General features: G+C 34.7%; 1 protein-coding gene across 1 annotated transcript in view; it reads left to right on the top strand.

Annotated features, from left to right (window-relative positions):
- The window catches only part of LOC129945191 (titin-like), a 270,413-nt gene that overhangs the window by 242,257 nt on the left and 7,842 nt on the right, over window positions 1-20,314 (top strand). The window contains 2 exon segments of the mRNA XM_056054849.1: window positions 40-10,479; window positions 14,955-20,243. Coding sequence (XP_055910824.1) covers window positions 40-10,479; window positions 14,955-20,243 — 15,729 coding nt within the window.

The following is a 20,314-nucleotide window of genomic DNA, read 5'->3' as shown; positions in this document are numbered from 1 at the left end:
TATCCTAACACGCAAAAAAAAAACTTTTCTATCGCACAGAAGAGGACACCAGAGATTACACTATTACAGAACCAGATGACGGTACCGAAGACACAAAACACACACCAGATACAATCAAAAAACAAAAACCCAAAAAGAAGAAACCTAAATTCGATCAAATCGAAGAAGCTCCGGAAGAAGTTTTTGTAGAGTTTCTTCCAGAGGAGGTTCGTGAAATTCAAGAACCAACTGAAGAGGGTGGAGTTAAGACCAAAACAGTCAAAAAGCGTAAGATTAAGAAGACTGTTGGTGATCAAGAGCAGATAATTGAAGTGGTTACGACTAAAGAAGAAGGTAAAGAAGAAGAAAGCACTGTCGTGCTTCTTGATGAAGGTGAAGAACCGATTCGAGAGGAAGATGAACAACCAGAGGAGGTTTCAGTGGTTGAAGAGCAACCAAAATTGGATGAAAAACCAAAGAAGAAAAAGAAAAAGCCTGTTAAAAAGGTTAAAAGGAATGAACTTGACGATTACATTCAAATGTTGATTGAACAGGAAATTCCAAAAACAGTGCTTCAAAAGTATGAACGGGTTGAGCTTCAAATGCCTGAAAGAGGACGCCGTGGCTCAAGTTATAAACCACAAAAGGTTGAAAGGGCTGAATTAGAAGAAAGTGATGTTCCTTTCCATAAGATCGAAATTGTTGAAACTGAACCAGAAGTCGTTGAACGTGAAGTAGTTGATGAAGAAGGCACAGTGAAGAAGGAAGTTGTCAAAAAACGAAAGATTCTCCGTCAAAAGAGTGATAAGCCAGAAGAAAAGCAGGAAGACATTATTGAGATTATTGAAACTCTTGTCGATGGACAACCTGAGTTTGAAGTTTCTGTCATAATGTTTGAAGCTCCGGAGACAACTGACGTTGTTATGGAACCTTTGAAGAAAAAGAAGACTAAAAAGGTCAAGAAGGATGATTTAGATGCATACATACAATTCCTTATTGAACAGGAGATTCCAAAAACTGAGCTTGAACTATACGAAAAAATCGAATTGAGTAAGCCAAAGAAAGCTAAGAAATCTAAGTCTAAGCCAGAGCAAGCAAAGGAAGAAGATTATGATTTGTTGGATGTTAAGGTGACCGAAGAAGGTGTAGTCGAAAAACCTAAACAAAAGAAGAAGAAACCAAAGCAACACGTTCAAGAGGAAGATGTTTATGAAAAACTTCCAGAGGAAACTCCAGAAGGGTACACTTTTTCAGTAACAGAAACAGGACGTCCTGAAGAAGAAACTATACCAGAAGAAACTGAAAAACGAAAACCGAAAACAAAATTGAAGCAGAAGATAATTGAGGAAGCTCCAGTAACTGTAGAAGAAGTTTCAAAGGATGTGCAAGTTGTTGTTAAAGATGACGGGCAAGGAATAATTGAAAAACAAACAATTACCAAGAGGAAAATAAAGAAGAAGAAGGGCTTTAAGGAATACACAGTGGAAGTTATAGAAACGCAAGTTGAGGGACAACCTGAATCGGAAATAACAATCATCGAATCTGAAGACCTACAACCTGAAGGAGATGTTCCTTCAGAAGTCAAAGCTCCTAGAAAGAAAAAGACCATAAAGAAAGTAAAGAAAGAGGAAATTGATCAATATATTATCTCTGTGATTGAGGAGCAAGGTGTAAAACCGATTGTTTTTTCAGAAGAAGAAAGAGAAGCTCCAATACAAGACACCAAGGAAGCTCCTGATGAACAACCTGAAGTTGAGAAAACTTCAACTAAAGAAAATGTTAAAGAAAACATTCCCACGCCTGCTCCTGAGACCTGGGAAGAAGAAACTGAGAAATCAATGCAAAAGAAAAAGATAAAGAAGCCGAAGAAAGTCAAGATTATAGAAGATGAGGATAAGGACGAAAAAGAAACATTGGTCAAAGAAATTCCGGAGGATGTTTTGGAAGAAAATCCTGAAGAAATTGAAACTATTGAAGAGTTCCCAATAAAGATTTCGGAAGAAGAGCCAAAGAAACAAAAGAAACCTAAAAAAGTGAAGGTCCAAGAATATGAAGTTGATGAGGAGGAATATAAAATAAGAATTGAAGAATTAGCTCCAGAAGTTGAAGTTAAAGAAGAACAAACTGAAGAAGGAGAAACCAAGCAACGAACAACTAAGAAGCGTAAGATTAAAAAGCAAGAAGGTGATAAGGAATATCTCATTGAAATAATTGAAACACAATTGGAAGGTCAACCTGAAGCCGATGTTACTATGACAACAACGGAGGTTCAGCCAGAAGAAAAACAAGAAAATCAGCAAGAACCTGTTCCAGTTAAGGTTGTGGAGAAAGTAAGGAAGAAGAAAGTAAAGAAGGATGAACTCCAAGAATATATTCAAAAATTAATAGAACAGGAAATACCTAAGACAGAGCTTGAGAAATACGAAAAGATTGACGTCGATGGAAAGCCTAAAAAGGCAAAAATATCAAAACCGAAGAAAGAAGTCCTTAAAGAAGAACTTGATGATTTATTGGATGTTTCGATAGTTGAAGAAGAAGCTCCAGAAAAACCACAAGAAAAGAAAAAGAAGAAGAAAACAGTTCTTGAAAAGGTTGAATTAACCGAAGAAGTGCCAGAAGATTTTCCAGACGATTTCTCATTTTCTGTAAAAGAAACAGAACCTACGGAAAAGGAAACTGTCATTGAAGAAGAAATTCCCAAGCAAAAACCTAAAAAGAAGGTGAAATCTGTAGCTGTTGAGGAAATTCCAGTCACGGTTGAAGAAGTTTCAAAAGATATTGAAATAATTACAAAAGAAAATACCGAAGGAAAACTTGAAGAAAAAATAATTACCAAGCGTAAAATTAAAAAGAAGAAGGGTCCAAAAGAATACACGGTAGAAATAATTGAAACCCAAATTGAGGGACAGCCTGAGTCTGAAATAGTCATTATAGAATCCGAAGTTAAGCAACCTGAACAGGAAACTACCTTAGTGGAGGAAGTTCCGAAAAAGAAAAAGACAGTTAAGAAAGTTAAAAAGGAACAAATTGAGCAATATATTATTTCAGTTGTTGAAGAACAAGGCCTTAAACCAGTAACATTTGATGATGATCAACCTACAGAGCTTGAAGAAATTGAACAATATACTGAGGAGCAGCCAGATTTTGATATCAAAACAACCGAAGAAAGTATTGATGAAGTCACTCAAGCTGTTGAAGTTGCAGAAGTATTACCTGAAAAAGATATTCTTCAAACTGAAAAGAAGAAATCTAAAAAGCCTAAAAAGGTTAAGGTTATTGAATCAGAGGGTGAAAAAGAATCTGAAAAACCAGATGAAGAAATTCTGGAAGATATAATTGGTGAAAAACCAGATGACATAAAGTCTATTGATACTTTTACTATTAAAACAACTGAGGAAGAAGAGCTTGCAAAACCAAAGAAAACTAAAAAACCTAAGGTTAAAGAGTCTGAAGTGATTGAAGAAGAATTCCAAATTCAAGTTGTAGAAATGGCCCCAGAAATCGAAGTGAAGGAAATTTCCGACGAAACTGGTGAAAAGAAACAACGAATCACGAAAAAGCGAAAGATAAGAAAGCAAGAGGGTGATAAGGAATATCTTATTGAAATTGTTGAGACTCAAGTAGAAGGTCAGCCTGAAGCGGATGTTACCATGACAACAACTGAACTTACTGTTCCCGAAGAAGAAAGTCCCGAGGAACCAAAAGTCATTAAAGTAACTGAAAAGATCAAAAAGAAGAAGGTTAAAAAGGATGATCTTCAGGAATATATTCAAAAACTAATCGAACAAGAAATTCCAAAAACCGATCTTGAAAAATACGAAAAAGTTGATATCGATGAAAAGCCTAAAAAGGCAAAGAAGTCAAAACCAAAGAAGGACACACAAGAAGAACAAATGGACGATCTATTGGATGTTTCCATTTTGGAAGAAGAAGCTCCAGAAAAACCACAAGAAAAGAAAAAGAAAAAGAAGCCTATGGAAAAGGTAGAAATAACTGAAGAACTTCCAATGGAACAACCAGAAGATTTAGCAATTACAATTATAGAATCAGATCAAGTCACCGATGAGAAAATAACTGAAGAAACTCAAAAAGACAAACCTAAAAAGAAATTGAAGCCTAAAAAGATTGAAGAAGTTCCAGTCACAGTTGAAGAGATTTCTAAGGTCGTCAAGGTTGTTGTCAAAGAAGATAATGAAGGCAAAGTTGAAGAACATGTTGTCACTACACGCAAAATTAAAAAGAAGAAGGGCCCCAAGGAGTATACCATTGAAATAATTGAATCTCAAGTAGAGGGACAACCTGAATCTGAAATCACAATTATCGAATCCCAAGATCAGCAAATAGAAGAAACTAAAACTACTGGTGAAGAAGCACCCAAAAAGAAAAAGACTACAAAGAAAATAAAGAAGGAACAAGTAGAACAGTATATAATCAATGTTATTGAAGAAGATGTGCCCGAAAGAGACGTTCCAGAAGAATCCAAAACAAGCCCTGATGAAGTTATTGAAGAATTGCCTATAGATCAACAACAAATTTTCGAAATAACGACTCTGGTAGAACAAGTTTTTGATGTTGAAGAAAATGAAAAATTACCTTTGGAAAAGGAAGTCGAAGACAAACCCTCTGAAAAGAAGAAGTCTAAAAAGCCAAAGAAAGTTAAGATCATAGAATCTGAGTTAGATGAAGAACCAACATCTTTTGTCGAAGAAATTAATGACATAGTTGATGAAGAACTCGATCAAGAAAAACAACCAGAAGGTTTGATTATCGCAATTTCTGAAGAAGAGCCTAAGAAACTAAAAAAACCAAAGAAATCTAAGCCACAAGATGAAGAAACTGTTATTGAAGAGTATCAAATTCGGGTTCAAGAGCTGGAACCAGTGGTTGAAGTGAAAGAAGTAACCAATGAAATAGGTGAAACAAAACAACAGACCATTAAAAAGCGAAAGATCAAAAAACAAGAAGGTGATAAGGAATACATTATTGAGATTATAGAAACACAAGAGGAAGGAAAGCCTGAGACTGATGTAACAATGACAACAACAGAAATAACCCCAGTGGAAGAACTTGGAGCACCTGAAGAAGAAAAGGTTAAAGTTGTTGAGAAAGTCAAAAAGAAGAAGGTTAAGAAGGATGATTTGAATGATTACATTCAAAGTTTGATTGAAATGGAAATTCCAAAAACCAAGCTCGAAAAGTATGAAAAGATAGATATCGACACCAAACCCAAAAAAGCAAAGAAATCCAAACCAAAAATGCAAGAAGAAAACTACGAGCTACCTGAAGCCTTAGATGTCACCGTTACTGAACAGGAAGCTCCTGAGAAACCCAAAGAAAAGAAAAAGAAGAAAAAACCAGTTGCTGAAGAAGTAACACTTTCTGAAGAGGTACCTGCGGAGAGCTTTGAAGAATTCTCTATCAAGACAACTGTATCAGAGCCATCTGTAGAAACACAACTGTCTGAAGAAAAACTTGAGGAAACTCCTCATGAAGAAGTATCAGTTGAAGTAATTGAAGAGCTTCCAGTCACAGTTGAAGAAATTTCTAAGGATGTCGAGGTTGTAGTTAAAGAAAACGAAGAAGGTGAATCACAACAACAAACCATTACAAAACGAAAGATCAAAAAGAAGAAGGGACACAAGGAATACACAATCGAAGTTATTGAAACCCAAGTGGAAGGACAACCTGAATCAGAAATCACTATTATTGAATCTGAAGAACATAAGCCTGAAGAAATAGTAGATGAAATTCAAGAAATTCCTAAAAAGAAAAAGAGTTCCAAAAAAGTGAAAAAGGAACAAATCGAACAATATATTATATCTGTAATCGAAGAGCAGCCAATTAAACCAATTACTCAAGAGGATAAAGTGGAGATAATTGAGAAAGAAATTGATGATGTTCCAGAAGAGCAACAAGAATTTAAGACAACTGTGGTTGAAGAAATTGTCGAACAAATCAATGAAGAAGAATCTGTTCCCCAAGTTACCGAAGAAGAGGAAAAGCCTTCCGAAGTAAAAAAGACAAAGAAGACGAAAAAGGTTAAGGTTATCGAAACAGAAGCCAAGGAACAACCATTAGAAGATGCACAAGTTCACGTAAAGGAAACTGTTGAAGAGACACCAACAATAATAGAGTCTGTCGAAGAATACCCAATTAAGGTTACCGAAGAGGAACCTACAAAGCCTAAGAAACCCAAAAAACCCAAGCAAGTGGAAGAAGTAGAAATTGTTGAAGACTATAAGATTCGTATTACCGAGATGGCACCTGAAATTGAAATCAAGGAAGTAATTGATGAAGAGGGTGAAACTAAGAAACAAATTATAAAGAAACGTAAGATCAAGAAGCAGGAAGGTCCAAAGGAGTATGTTATCGAAATTGTGGAAACTCAAGAAGAAGGTAAGCCCGAAGCCGATGTTACTATGTCAACTACTGAAATTACTCCAGCTGAAGAAGAAAAGTCACCAGAGGAATCTGCGAAAATTAAGGTCATTGAAAAGCCAAAGAAGAAAAAAGTTAAAAAGGATGATTTACATGATTATATTCAGCAGCTAATTGAACAGGAAATTCCAAAGACTGAACTTGAAAAATACGAAAAAGTTGAAATTGATGAAGAACCTAAAAAAGTCAAGAAAATAAAGAAAAAGCCAATCGTAAAAGAAGAAATCATCGATGGACTTCCAGTCAAAGTAACCGAGTATGAAGTAGAACAGGAAGAAGAAAAAGAAGTTGCAGAGCTTTCTGTTACAATTCAAGAAACGATTGAAGAACAGAAGCCAGAGGAGCCTCAGCAGTTCGTTTTCTCGATGACAGAAGAACAGGTTGAGCCAACAGTATTTGAAGAAGAACCTGTAAGTGTGGTCGAATTAGATGAATCAAAACCAAAGAAAAAGACCAAGAAAGTAAAGTCAGCTGAACTGGAACAAAAGCCTGAACAAATAACAGAATATCCAGTCGAAGTAACCACAGAAGAGGCTACACAACCTGTAATAGAAGAAATTGAAGAAACATCTATACCAAAGAGGAAAACTAAAAAACCAAAGAAACCTGAATCTGCTGAAATTACTGTTACGGAATCTGAGGCACCAATCGAAGATCAACAGCAATTCGAAGTTGTTGTTATTGATGAACAAACTAATGTTGTCAAAGTTGAGGATGACGCTGGAGTTATCAAGGAGACAACGGTTACAAAGCGCAAAATCAAAAAGAAACAGGGTCCAAAAGAAGAAATATTTGAAATCTCTGAGACTACAGAGGAAGGACAGCCAATGGCTGAGGTATCAGTTGTGCTTTTAGAACCAGAAGAGTCCACACCACAGGAAGGGGAAGTTATTTTGAAACCAAAAAAGAAGACTAAAACGGTCAAAAAGGAAGACATTGAAGAGTTTATAATGTCAGTAGTTGAAACAATTCCTGAAGACAAAGTAGAAGTAGAAGAAGAAAAACCCCTGGAGAAGCCATTGAAACCAAAGAAATCAAAGGTTAAGGTGATAGAAACTACTGTTGACAAAAAAGAAGAACAACCTGAAGAATTCCAAGTAGAAGAAATTCTGGAAGAAAGTCAGCCAGAGATAATTCACGAAGAAGAAGACTTCTCAATAAAGGTTATTTCTGAAACACCAGAAGAAATTACAGACAAATTGAAAAAAGTCAAAAAACAAAAGAAACCCAAACAACCCAAGGAAGAAGAAGAAACATTTGAAGATTATAAGGTTAAAGTTAAATCAATTGAGGAACTTCCAATCGATGAAGTCACTCAGGTTATTGAAGAACCTCTAGAAGAAGAGGAAATTCCTAAATCTATTGAACAATTTGAGGAGTACAAAATCAAGATTGAAGAAATAGAAGCTACTCAGGAGATCAAGCAAATTGTAGATGAAGATGGAAAAACAAAGAAACAAACAATTTCAAAGAAAAAGATTAAGAAACAGATGGGCCCTAAGGAAGAAATCATAGAAATCATTGAGGTTCAAGATGAGGGTGTACCTTCAGCAGAAATTACAGTAATTACAACTGACGAAGCTGTCATTGAAGATGAAGATAAACCCCACGAAGAGAAAAAGAAGAAAAAGACCACAAAGAAAGTCAAGAAAGCAGATATCGATGATTACATTCAAAAGTTGATTGAACAGGAAATTCCCAAAACCGAACTCGAAAAATATGAAAAGGTTGACATTGAAGAAGCTCCAAAGAAACCAAGAAAGAAATCACTTATTGAAGATAAAATCAAGGTTGATGAATCTCAAATAGTACCTAAGGAAGAACTAACGATTGAAGAAGTAGTTGAACCTATTGAAGAATCTCCTAAGAAATTAAAGAAACCAAAGAAACCTATTCATGAAATAAAGGTTATCGAAGAAATTCCACAGGAACTTCCTGAACAGCTTTTTGAAGTAACTGTTAAAGAAATTCAAGAAGAAGTTGAAACAAAACAAGTTACTGATGAAGCTGGTGATACAAAAGAAAAGAAAATCACCAAACGCAAAGTCAAGCAGCAAATTGGTCCCAAAGAAGTTGTTTTAGAAATTGTTGAAGTACAAGACAAAGATACAGGAGATGCTGAAATAACTGTAACAACAAGCGAAGCGCCCATTGAGGAAGAAATCAAACCTGACGTTGAAGTCGTCAAAAAGAAGAAAACCAAGAAGGTTAAAAAAGATGACTTGGATGACTATATTAAAAAACTCATTGAGGAAGAAATTCCAAAAAGCGAATTAGAAACATATGAAAGAGTAGAAATTGAAGAAAAACCCAAAAAACTTAAAAAGAAACCTAAGCAAGAGGTCAAAGTAACGGAAGAGAAACCTGAAGAGGCACCCGAAGAAGCTCCTGAGGAAGTTGAAATAAAACTAATAGAAGAAGAACCTGTTATCCCGGTTGAAGAAGTATTTGAGGTCAAAAAAGTAGAAGAAAAGAAACCAAAGATCAAGAAGGTTCCTAAGGAAAAAATCAAAGTTATCGAAGAAGATAAGCCAATTGAACAAGTTCCAGAAGCAAAAATAACTCTCAAGGAAGATGATTTTGAAGAAGTCCCAATTGAAGAAAAACCTGTTTTTGAAATCAAAGAAGTTGAAGAAATACAACCCATTGAAGATACTACTTTCGAGTTCTCTATAAAAGAAGAAAATACGCCAAAGGCTAAAGAGACAAAGAAAACAAAGAAACCAAAAGTGAAAGATGTTGAAACTGTCGAAACCTTCGAAATTAAAGTCCACGATTCTATTACTGAACCCGAAGAATTACAAGTTTATGATGCACCAATCAACGTTCAAGAAATTGAAACCAAATCCGAAGTTAAGGAGGTTCAAGACGCTGATGGCATAACGCACAAGGAAACTACAACAAGACGCAAGATTAAACGTCAGCAAGGACCTAAAGAGGAAATAATTGAAATTATTGAAGTCAAAACTGATGATCAACCAGATGCAGAAATCACTGTTATTTCTCAGGAAACACCACAACCGGATGATCAAACAACTGAAAAACCTAAGATACCAAAGAAGAAAATCAAAAAGGTTAAAAAAGATGATCTGGATGACTATATTCAGAAGCTTATCGAACAAGAGATTCCAAAAACCGAATTGGAAAAATTCGAAAGAATCGAGTTTGAAACAACACCCAAGAACAAGATAGAAGAAATACAGCCCGTGGAAGTGATTGATGAAAGTCCTATCAAGGAGGAAGAGAAACCATCAAAGAAAAAGCCTAAACCTGTTAAAAAACCGAAAGCTACAGAAGAATACACGATAGCTGAAATAAGTGTAACTGAGGAAGAAGCTGAGCAACCAGTTGTTGAAATAACAGAAGACAAACCAGCTGAAGTCAAGGTTGAAGAAATAATCAATGAAGAAGGTCAACCCAAACAACAAGTCACCACCAAACGCACTGTCAAAAAGAAGGTTGGTGAGAAGGAAAGCACTCTGTACATTGTAACTGTTCAAGAAGAAGATAAACCTGACGCCATTATTTCAATCACCGAAGACCAAGGTGAAGAACCTATACCTGAAGAAGTTGAAATTCTTGAAGAACAACCATTAAAACCAGCTCCAACCAAACCAAAGAAACCTAAAAAGACCACAAGAACCGTCAAGACCAACGAGCTTGACGACTACATACAAAAACTTATTGAACAAGAAATACCTAAAACTGAATTAGAACAATACGAAAAAGTCGATATACCAATCATTGAAAAACCAAAAGAAGAAGAACATGAAGTTAAACTCCCAGAAAAACCCAAAAAGAAGAAAACAACCGAAAAACCTAAACCTGTTGAAGAAGCTAAAATAACTGAATCCATCGAAGAACCTACACTCATTGAAGAAAAACCAACTGAAATAACAGAAACTCTTACATTACCCGAAACACAACCTGAGGAACCAACTGACACAGAACAGACAACACCAGTACAGGAAGAATCCAAACCGGATACTACCGATTATACAACAAAAACAACCAAACAAAAACCCATCAAAAAACCCAAAGATAAAACACAATCAGAAACAAGTAAGTTTATTGCTACAAAAGTCAGCCACGTCCCAAAAAAACGAAAAACATATGCCCCCTAAATTCCTTATAAAAATATCGTTAACAAAATATAGTTGGTCCTAAATAAAATATTAACATAGGCAGCAAGAACTTACACACACATTTTGTTTGATTTCTTATTTCTTTTTTTTTCTAATATTTCTAAAACAAAGAATTCTATTCTAACAAATTTTCAACTTCTTCTTCTTCTGTAACCTAAGGGTTGCAACTTTATGGGTGTTTTGAAGTTTATAACGTGACGTTATAAATACAAGGCGAAGGCCCTTTAACCAAATATCTTGTGCTTAATCTATGTTGAGAAAATGCTTAAGACTTGCTTTATTTTACAAACATATTGGAAAGACAACGTAAAGCGACTTTAAATTTTAAAAACAGTAGGACCCTTTTTGACACTCGTAATTCAGACCATTTTATGTAGAGAAACATTATATTCAAAATACACTTTCTTTATTGCAGTTCAAAAACATAGCTCTAAGCCTAGGATGTGCATAATATTATATCAGTTCAGTGCCAAGAAACGTCAACATATTTTTGATTTATATTTTGACGTTTCCATCTCATAAATGTCAAAATTTAAATATTAACGACAGATGTCAAAAAACGTAACGAAAAAAAACTTGACAGTTTATTTTAAGGACTGTTCGTAATTCTTATGGTTTTATTCTAATTTGGCAAAAATATGATTTCCAATTTTCAATATCTTAAGTTCTTTTTTTAATTAAAAACTATCAATGAATATAATAAGTATGCACTGGGCTTTAGGGCCAAGTTTTTATTTATACATAACATTTTCAACCAACAAAATATTCTTACATACATAACAAAAACAAAACATAAAACAACATGAAACAACATCCAGGCATTGACATACACAACAAGGCCCTCGAAAAAAAAACCTAAATTTGACAAAACAAAATCTTGCAACACAAATGCTATCTGACGAAGCAAGTTTTAATGCGGTTTTGAGTGTTTTTACGGTTTAAAAGTCCCTAAAAATAACAACAACCAAATTTTTTGTTTTTGATTTCTAATTTGATTTAATTTACCACAAGTGTTACCATATACTCACTTATACAAGTTTTACTAATATTAAGGGTGGTTTGACAGATAATATTATATTTTGTGCGTTTTTTTTAATTAACAAAGACTTTAATTAACATACATTTTAACTTAACTTAAATAAACACTAAACACTTTTTTTACTACACATTGTACATTCATAACTATAAATACTTATTATTATTTTTCTTACGATTTAATTAAGACATTTTAGGTAATTGGTTCAAATAAGATTTAACACTTTAATCAAACAGGCTTAAATTTTAAAATCAGGGATATAAATCGGCCGAAAAAAAACATAAGAATATCCTTAGGAGTCAGTGATAGGTACATATCAGCAAAATCCATCACTAAAAATTGAAACAGGGGGAATTTTTTAGCATAATAACCACGAGCTTTGCGCCTCAAAAAAGAAATTGTTGTTGGTGTCATTAGAGCGCCATCTGTAAAACGAAATTGATTTGTTTGACATTTTGAAATTTGGCAGTCAGCACTCAGCAGTCAGCAGTTTAGTAAAAATTAATGTTCATCAATAAATTGTTTAGTATGGGAGGATGGCCTATTTCCCCTCGCTTAGGAGTTAGAGCAAGTTTAAAAAATAAAACCAACGGCAACATTTCCAAATAAATACTCCACGGGTTTTGAAAACCAAAAGTCCGTCTGTTTTCTAAATTTGAAATAAAATTATTTATGTCAATAGTTTTATCCAAACCAAATTATCAACTCTGTTTTCTTTCAAAACAAACAAACCTCACTCATGTCATTTTTGTAAACATGGCCAGAAAAATCAATTTTTGGGGATAAGAGTTAAATTTCAAAAACTACCAAGCTAAATTTTTCTATCTCTATTTTCACCTGCTTTTTGCTTAGAACTTTGTTAATGTTTCTTTTTTGACAAGTGACTATTTTTACTACAAGTCCTATATAATATGAATATGTACGTGTAAACGGGCTAAGTTGCTATATCTGTCTTATTAGCTCATTGTTATTCTATCTAGAAGTTCGTTTGCAGAAGTGTCAAACGACTTATTTTCATTATGTTCAATCATTTCCATTAGATACCATTTATTAAGGCACCTTATGTGAAACTAAATCACTTTCAATGAACTATTTAAACAAATTAAACAACATTTTCTTTAAAGTAACATTGAATTTGTTCTTTAGTTATTTTTGTCTTTTGAATTCTTAATGATTTTGGAAATACAAAAATATATCCAAATAAGCCGCTTTTTCAATGGAATTATGTCACTTTACAAGGAAAATTATTTGAAAAACAAAAATTAATTAAAACGACCCTGTTGTTATGCATACAGTCCCTGGCCATATTTTTAGAGGCACTTAAAATTTTTTGCAAAATCCCAATTTCCAGCTGTTTTATTCAGGTTTTCTAATAATACCCGTGATTTTTTGGAAAATTTATCCATAGTATAGTAAGATTTTACACGAATAACAAAAACAATATCCATAGTATGAATAACACCGATAAAAGCTAGAGTAGAATCTTACTATGGATAGGTTTTTGACATTTATACGAGTCTCGAATTTATCTTATGCGATTTCGTTCACAAATGTGTTCGTTGATTAGTTGTGCATTTAGAATCATGTGTTTCCCATTGGGGAAAAAATCAATCTGTTCCTGTTGATATTATTTAGTTTTGTTAATGAAAAGGGACTAACTAGGCTTATTTTGCAAAAGAAAACAATAGAAAAGATAATTAAGTTTTGCTATGTTTCCACCAAAAGTTTGTCTCAGTTAAGATTAAGTAAATCATTTTACAAATTGTGTTTCGATGTTTTCAATGTGTGAAGTGCAAGTGAGATAGTTTTTGATTAGTTCAGCACCATATAAGAATATGAGACCAACCAACTCCTCCACACCGGTTTTTCTTCACAAATTCTGACTCGACTCCGATGGAAACAAGCTCATTTCAACTCGATTCAGGTAGATAAAGAATTGAGGCAATCTTCAAGCTCGCTTCAGCACCACATGTTAGTGTAGTAGTCTACGAATAAACCCCCTCTTTAAGCAATATTGTTAAATAAACTTTTTTTACAGATCCTCAATTTCCAGATGTTTACTTAACATTTCTTCGTGAAAATTGTTCATTTTTTTAGTTATTAAATTATAAATTATCTTTTCTTTTGTTTTCTTTTGCAAAATAAGAAAAGTTAGTCCATTTTCATTAACAAAACTAAATATTATGAACAGTAACAGTTAGATTTTTTTCCCCAATGGAAAACACATACATAATTGCAAATGCACAGCTACTCAACGAACACAGCCATGGAGATACAAATGCAATATCAATCGTATCAACATTTGAGAACGAAATCGCATAAGATAAATTCGAGACTCGTATAAGTGTCACAAACCCATCCATAGTAAGATTCTACTCTAACATTTATCGGTGTTATTCATACTATGGATATTGTTTTTCTTATTAGTGTAAGATCCTACTATACTATGGATAGAACACAACACAGCTAATATGGCTAAGGATTGTAAGCCACTTTTACCTCTTAATGAGTGGAGTTTGATACAAAATAAATCAGATAAGACCTTCTTAAAAACTTGTTTCAACTCTTAAATTATGGCTTTTTGAAGAACATACCCGATGTTACATTATGTTGCATCTAAAGCTTAGTTTTATCAAACAGACATTACATTCCATTAAAGATTATACAAAATAGAAAATGTTGAATCGTTTGGTCGAAAACAGCTTTTTCAATTTTTGGAATATTGTTATTTTTCTTTTTTTAATCCTTTTGAGACTTTAAACATTTAAATAGGTTTACTTAAATAAAAGATTCCATTCCATTGATACATTCCATTTTTTGGTTAAATTTCTTATACACGGAATATTGTGTTATTTTCATAAGACTGTGGGTCCTTTATTGGAATATTAATAGGTTTTAAACAATCGAAAATGAATTATTGTAAATATTGATTAATAATAATGCTTACTGCTTATAAAGCATCTAATAGTTGTCTTTAAATACATAATATTTAAATTTTGTCCTTAATGACTTTTCCTTGAACAAAAGCTACCCAGATCCCGCTGTTACATTCAATAGAAGTATAGCTTCATGATCTTTGCTCCTGTAAAAATTTAGGTTTTCTTAAATAAAATTTTAAACTTTAAAGTTTTGCATTATATGCTGGTTTTGCTAAATTAGACCATTTATTTGTTACGTATTAGTAATATTGTTAATCGAATAAAGCTACTCGCTTCATCGATTACAATCGTTACTAAATCGTAATGTCTTAAATGGCTTTAACGCCCAAGGTTTGAGCTAAGCTTAAAAGCTTAAAATAAAATAATTTGTATTCTATATTAATATATTTTTGTTTTTATAATCCCCTTCTCTAAAAGGTATTCCAGTTGAAGTACAAAAGGACTTCGAAATTAGTGTTATTGAAGAAGAAGCACCACTCAAGATAGAAGATGAAGAATATCCAGAATATGTTGTTGATGTAAAAGTATTTGAGGAGATACCTAAGGAACCGGAATCGATACCAATCGAAGTAGTTGAAGAAACTCCAGAGGAAGTTAAGCAGGGTACAATTACAGAACCAGTGAAACAAAAGAAAAAGAAGAAGGTAGTTAAAAAACAAGATGATCAGGATGAGATTATCAAGGCCTTGCTTGAACAAGAAGTCGAAAAAACAGTTCTTGAAAAATACGAGAAAATCGATATTGAAAAGCCCCAAAAAGAGAAACCGAAAATTGAGGGATTGGTACCAACCAAAATTGAACGTATTGAACATAAACCTCAGAAAATGGTGATTGTTGAGGCAGCAGAAGTTCCTCAAGTGGTTAAATTGAAGCAAACCAAACGCAAGGAGAAACCAGTTGAAGAGGAAACAAGTTTATTGCCTAAATTCAAGCTTAAGAGTCGCATTGTGTACGTAGAATTCCCTCCTGAGGTATTGGTACCTAAAATAACAGATATCAATGCTATTCGTACTGCTGGTGATCTTTCTCGTAATATTGAAGAAGCTGAAGAAATTCTGAAATTAAAGCCAAAGAAATTCAAGAAGCTTAAGAAGATCAAAGATGATCGCGAAAAAGTTGAACTGGAAAAGTATGAGAAATATGTAAGCAGTTCCGAAGAAGAAGCCGAAGTTAAACCTTATGAAAAGCCTGAAAAGGTGAAAGCACCAGAAGAACCGGAGCAGGTTGTAGAAATCAAGCTCGGCAAAGGTAAGAAGAAGCCAATTGTAGAAGAGCAACCAGAGAATGTCACACTGAAGAAAACACCCACTAAGCCACAAGAAGAAGAGATTGTAGTGGAAAAAATCATCAAAAAGAAAGAAGATGTCATTGTAAAGGATGTTGTTGAAGAAGCTGAACAACCACAATACAAGTTGGAACCTTTTGAACCTGTGGACTTTGAACATCCAGAATATCCAAAGGAAGAACTTGAAGAGATTGAAAAACCAGATTTTCCAAAGAAAGAGAAGAAACAAGAAAAGCCTAAGCACAAACGCAAGGAGAAGCAAAAGCCTGAGCAAGAAATGGAACAAGTTCAAATTGTACCAGGCTTACCAAAGGAAGTTGAAGAACAACCAGAAGAAACTGTCAAATTTAGAATACCAGAGAGTGAAGCTCCAGAAGAATCTACTCCTGAATTCAAACTCAAGCCTGTAAAGAAGGTTGAAGAAGAAAAACCGCAAGAAGAAGTTGTAGTGGTACCAAAAGAAGAAGAAGAAATTCCTCAAAAACAATTGCTTGAAACTGAGCCCGAAGTAAAGGAAGAAAAACCCAAGAAAAAACCAAAGAAAGAAAAAGTCAAGGAAATTAAACCCAAAGAAGATGACGAAAAAACATTTGAGATTTCTGTTACCGAAGAAGAAGTTGTACAAGAAACTCCTATTGAAGATGTTAAACCAAAGAAGGTGAAAGTAAAAGAATCAAAGCCTGAAGAACAGCCCCTTTTCGAAGCTGAAGTCATCACTGAAGAGCCAGAGAAGCAAAAAGAAGAACCTGTTTATGATTCGTATGAAATTTCTGTAACCGAAACAGAAGCACCAGAAATTCCAGAAGAATTCAAGGTAAAGGTAACTGAAAGTCAAGAAAAGGAGGTTACATTTGAAGAGGTTGTCGAAGAAAAGGTTGTCACAAGACGTAAGAAACCAAAACCAGAAGAAAAACCAGAAGAATTCAAAATAAAACTAAAAGAACCAGCTCCTGAGCCAGAAGAAATTGAAGAACCGACCCAAGAAGCAACCTTCCAGATTAAAAAACCTTCCGAAGATGTACCAGAAGAAGCTGAAGTGGAGGTCAAATTCACAGCTCCACAGCCTATTGAGGAAAGTGAAGTTGAGGTGGTTGTTAAGAAAAAGAAACCAAAGAAGAAGCCAGTCGAAGAAGAAGAGGCTAAACTTGAGGTTAAGGTTGAAGAAACTATTGAAACACCTGTTGAACACATTGAAGAAGTTCAAATTGAGGAAGAAGAGATTCCTGAGGTACAACCAGAAAGTTACAAGTTCAAATTAACTGAAACAGAGCCCGAAGAGGAAATAAAGCCTGTTGTTGAAGAGATAGAAGAAATCACACCTGTTCCCGAACCAATTGTTGAAGAAATTCAAGAAGAACATAAAACATATGAAATTGTTACCAAAGAGTTTGCTCCAGAAGAAAAGCCCCAAGAACCTGAAGAAGTACCTGAAGTAAAGGTTAAGAAAACAAAGAAGGAAAAGGTAAAGCCTGTAATTGAAGAAGTTCAAGAAGTTAAGGTAATCGAACAAGTACCTGAAGATGTGGTAAAAGCAGAAGAAATAGAACCTGAGGAAGCTGTATTTAAGGTTAAGAAGAAGACTCCAAAGGAAGCTCCTGAAGAGTTTGAAGCCGAGGTGGTACTAACAACGCCCAAGGAAGAAGAACAACCTGTAGCAGAGGTCAAAATCAAACAGAAGAAACCAAAGAAACCCAAGGTTGAAGAAGAGGCCGCAACACTGGAAGTTAAAGTAGTCGAAATTCAGGCTCCTGAAAAACCAGAACAAGAAGAAAGTGTGGTTGAAGTGGTTGAATCTCTTTCAGACGAACCTTTGAAACCAGTTGAACAAATTGCAGAGGTAACTGTTGTTGAAACTGAGCCAAAACCTAAACTAGAACCCTTCTATGAGGTTGAGGTCGTTGAAGAAGAAGCTCCCAAGATTCCCGAAGAAGAAGCTCCAATACAGGAAGTAAAGGTTATTGAAGAAGACGTTCGCGAAGTGCAAGTCGAAGAAATTCAAGAAGTGAAAGTGGTTAAAAAGAAACCTAAAAAGCCTGCACAAAAAGAAGAGGAAGTGCCCGAAGTTGAATTCTCTTTCAGCAACAAAGAACCTGAAAAACCAGAAGAAGTACAAGCGGAAGTTGTTCTTTCTGCACCTAAGCCTCAAGAAGTTGAAGATGTTGAGGTTGAAATCAAACAGACTAAGCCAAAGAAACCAAAGCCTTTAGAAGAAGAGGATGCAATTCTTGAAGTCAAGGTCATTGATATTGAACCTGAAGTTGTGGAGGAGGTGATCGAAGAGGTGAAGATTGTTAAGAAAAAACCAAAGAAGCCTGTGGTTGAAGAAGTTGAAGAAGCTCCCCAAGAGTTTAAGGTTAAGCTTGCAAAAGAAAAGGAAGAAGAGGAAGTTTTGGAACAACAATTTACAATCAAACCTAAAAAGCAACCAGTTGTCCAGGATGAACCTGAAGACGTTGAAGCTGAGTTCAATTTGCCTGTCACAAAAACAATCGAAGAAGTTACAGAAGATGCACAAATTAAGATGAAAAAACCAAAGAAGAAAATTAAGGATGAAGCTGCTGCTGAGCTTAAGGTTAAAGTTGTTGAAGAACAACCCTATGAAGGCCCAACTGAAGAAATAATTATTCAAGAAGAAGAAGAGGCACCTTATGTTGTTGAAGAACCAGAGGAAGAAGAAGAAATTAAAGAACATAAGATCCGTGTAATAGAGGAAATGCCTCAAGAAATTGTTGAAGAAATTATTGAAGAACCAAAAGAATCAGCTCCAGAAGAAATAGTTGAAGAAGAAAAATTGAAACTTCCAAAGAAAAAGAAACCCGTTCCTGAAGTAACTGAGGAACCAGAAGCAGAAGTTACGCTTTCTCAAAAGAAGCCAACTGAGGAAGTTACGCAAGATGCTGAAATCAAGGTTAAGAAGTCAAAGAAACCTAAAAAAGAAGAAGCAGCCGCTGATTTCAAAATTACAATTGTCGAAGAAGTTTCACAAGCTCCACTTGTTGAAGAAATTGTTGAAATAGAAGATGTCGTTGAACAACCTAAAGAAGAAGAAGAAAAACAAGAAGAAATTCCTAAGCAATATGAGTACACTCTTAAGGAAATTGAACCCGAAGAGGTTCCAGAAGAGGCTGAGTTTAAGGTTAAGCCTAAGAAGGTTGTTGAAGAGGAAGAAGAAGTCGCTGAAGTGAAACTGAAGGTAGCACAAAAGAAGGTTGAAGAAGAACAAGTTGAAGAAAAAATTGTAATGAAGAAGCCAAAGAAAACAAAGAAGCCTGTCGAAGAAACCTTTGAAGAGGCTAGCATCAAACTTATTCAACCTGTTGAACCTGAGGAGGAACAAGTTGCAGAAGTAACCCTTAAACCGAAAAAACCAAAAGAAGTTCAAGAAGAAGAAGTTAGTGTTGAAATGAAGCTTCCTAAGCAAAAGACTGAAGATGCACCTGAAGAGGCTCTCACTCTGAAGAAAAAGAAAAAACCAAAGCGCATTGAAGAGGCTGCAGATGAGCTTGAAATTAAACAAGAAGTCATAATAGAGCGACCTATCGAAGTAGAGGAAGAGGAAATTGTAGAAGAAGCAGTTTTCAAACGAAGAAAACCAAAAATTAAGCCAACTGTGGAAGACCTTGATGAAGAAGAAGTTAGTATGGCCTTGAAGAAACCTCGTCAATTAAACGAAGGTGTTGAAGGTGAAGCTACAGTGACCAAAAAACGACCGGTCAAACCTGCACAAGATGCTGGCGAAGAAAGTGCTGAACTTTTGATTCGAAAACTTGAGGATTATGAAGAAACGGAAGACGTTGAAGAATTTGTTGTTTCCAAGAAACAGAAGCCCAAGCCAAAGCAAATTACTGACATACAAGATCAGGAATACACCATCAAGAAACTTAAGAGACGCAAGAAGAGCAACGTCGAAATTCCCGAATTTACCGATGTTGAAAATGTCACTTTCCGTGCAAAGTCTACCAAAACTAAGGAAGATGTTGATCAAGAGTTTAACATTGATTTAGACTCATATGCCGAGGAAGAAATTTCAATGTCATCCAAGGTCAAACTCAAACGTCCAATTAAGAAAACTTATTCCGAAGCTGCAGATGAAGCTCAAATTAAGATCATTCAAGACTATGACGATGGCGAAGAACCAATCATTGAAGAAATCATCGATAGCAGTGATGGTGAAGACAATACAATGTATGATGTTGAAGAGCCAGAAGAATTCCAAGCCGAAGAACTTCCACCCGATGAAGTTGAATTCAAGTTGAAGCCAAAACAGAAGCCAAAGCCAAGATATTCTGTACAACATGAAGACGGCGAAGAGATTCTACTTGCATTCAAGCCAAAACGTCATGAAGACTCCGTGACATTTGATGAAGATTCACTGACGTTCCACAAAAAACGCAAGATAACTCAACAAATCTTCAATGAAGGTCTTTATTATTTAATTTTACTATTCTTATCTTAAGTCTTAATGCACTTTTATCATTTAATATTTTAAAAA

The sequence above is a fragment of the Eupeodes corollae genome, chromosome 2 (assembly GCF_945859685.1).
Source record: "Eupeodes corollae chromosome 2, idEupCoro1.1, whole genome shotgun sequence".
In the NCBI taxonomy this organism is placed as follows: Eukaryota; Metazoa; Arthropoda; class Insecta; order Diptera; family Syrphidae; genus Eupeodes; species Eupeodes corollae.
The sequence above is the reverse complement of the archived record's forward strand: the minus strand, read 5'-3'. Positions and strand labels throughout refer to the sequence as shown.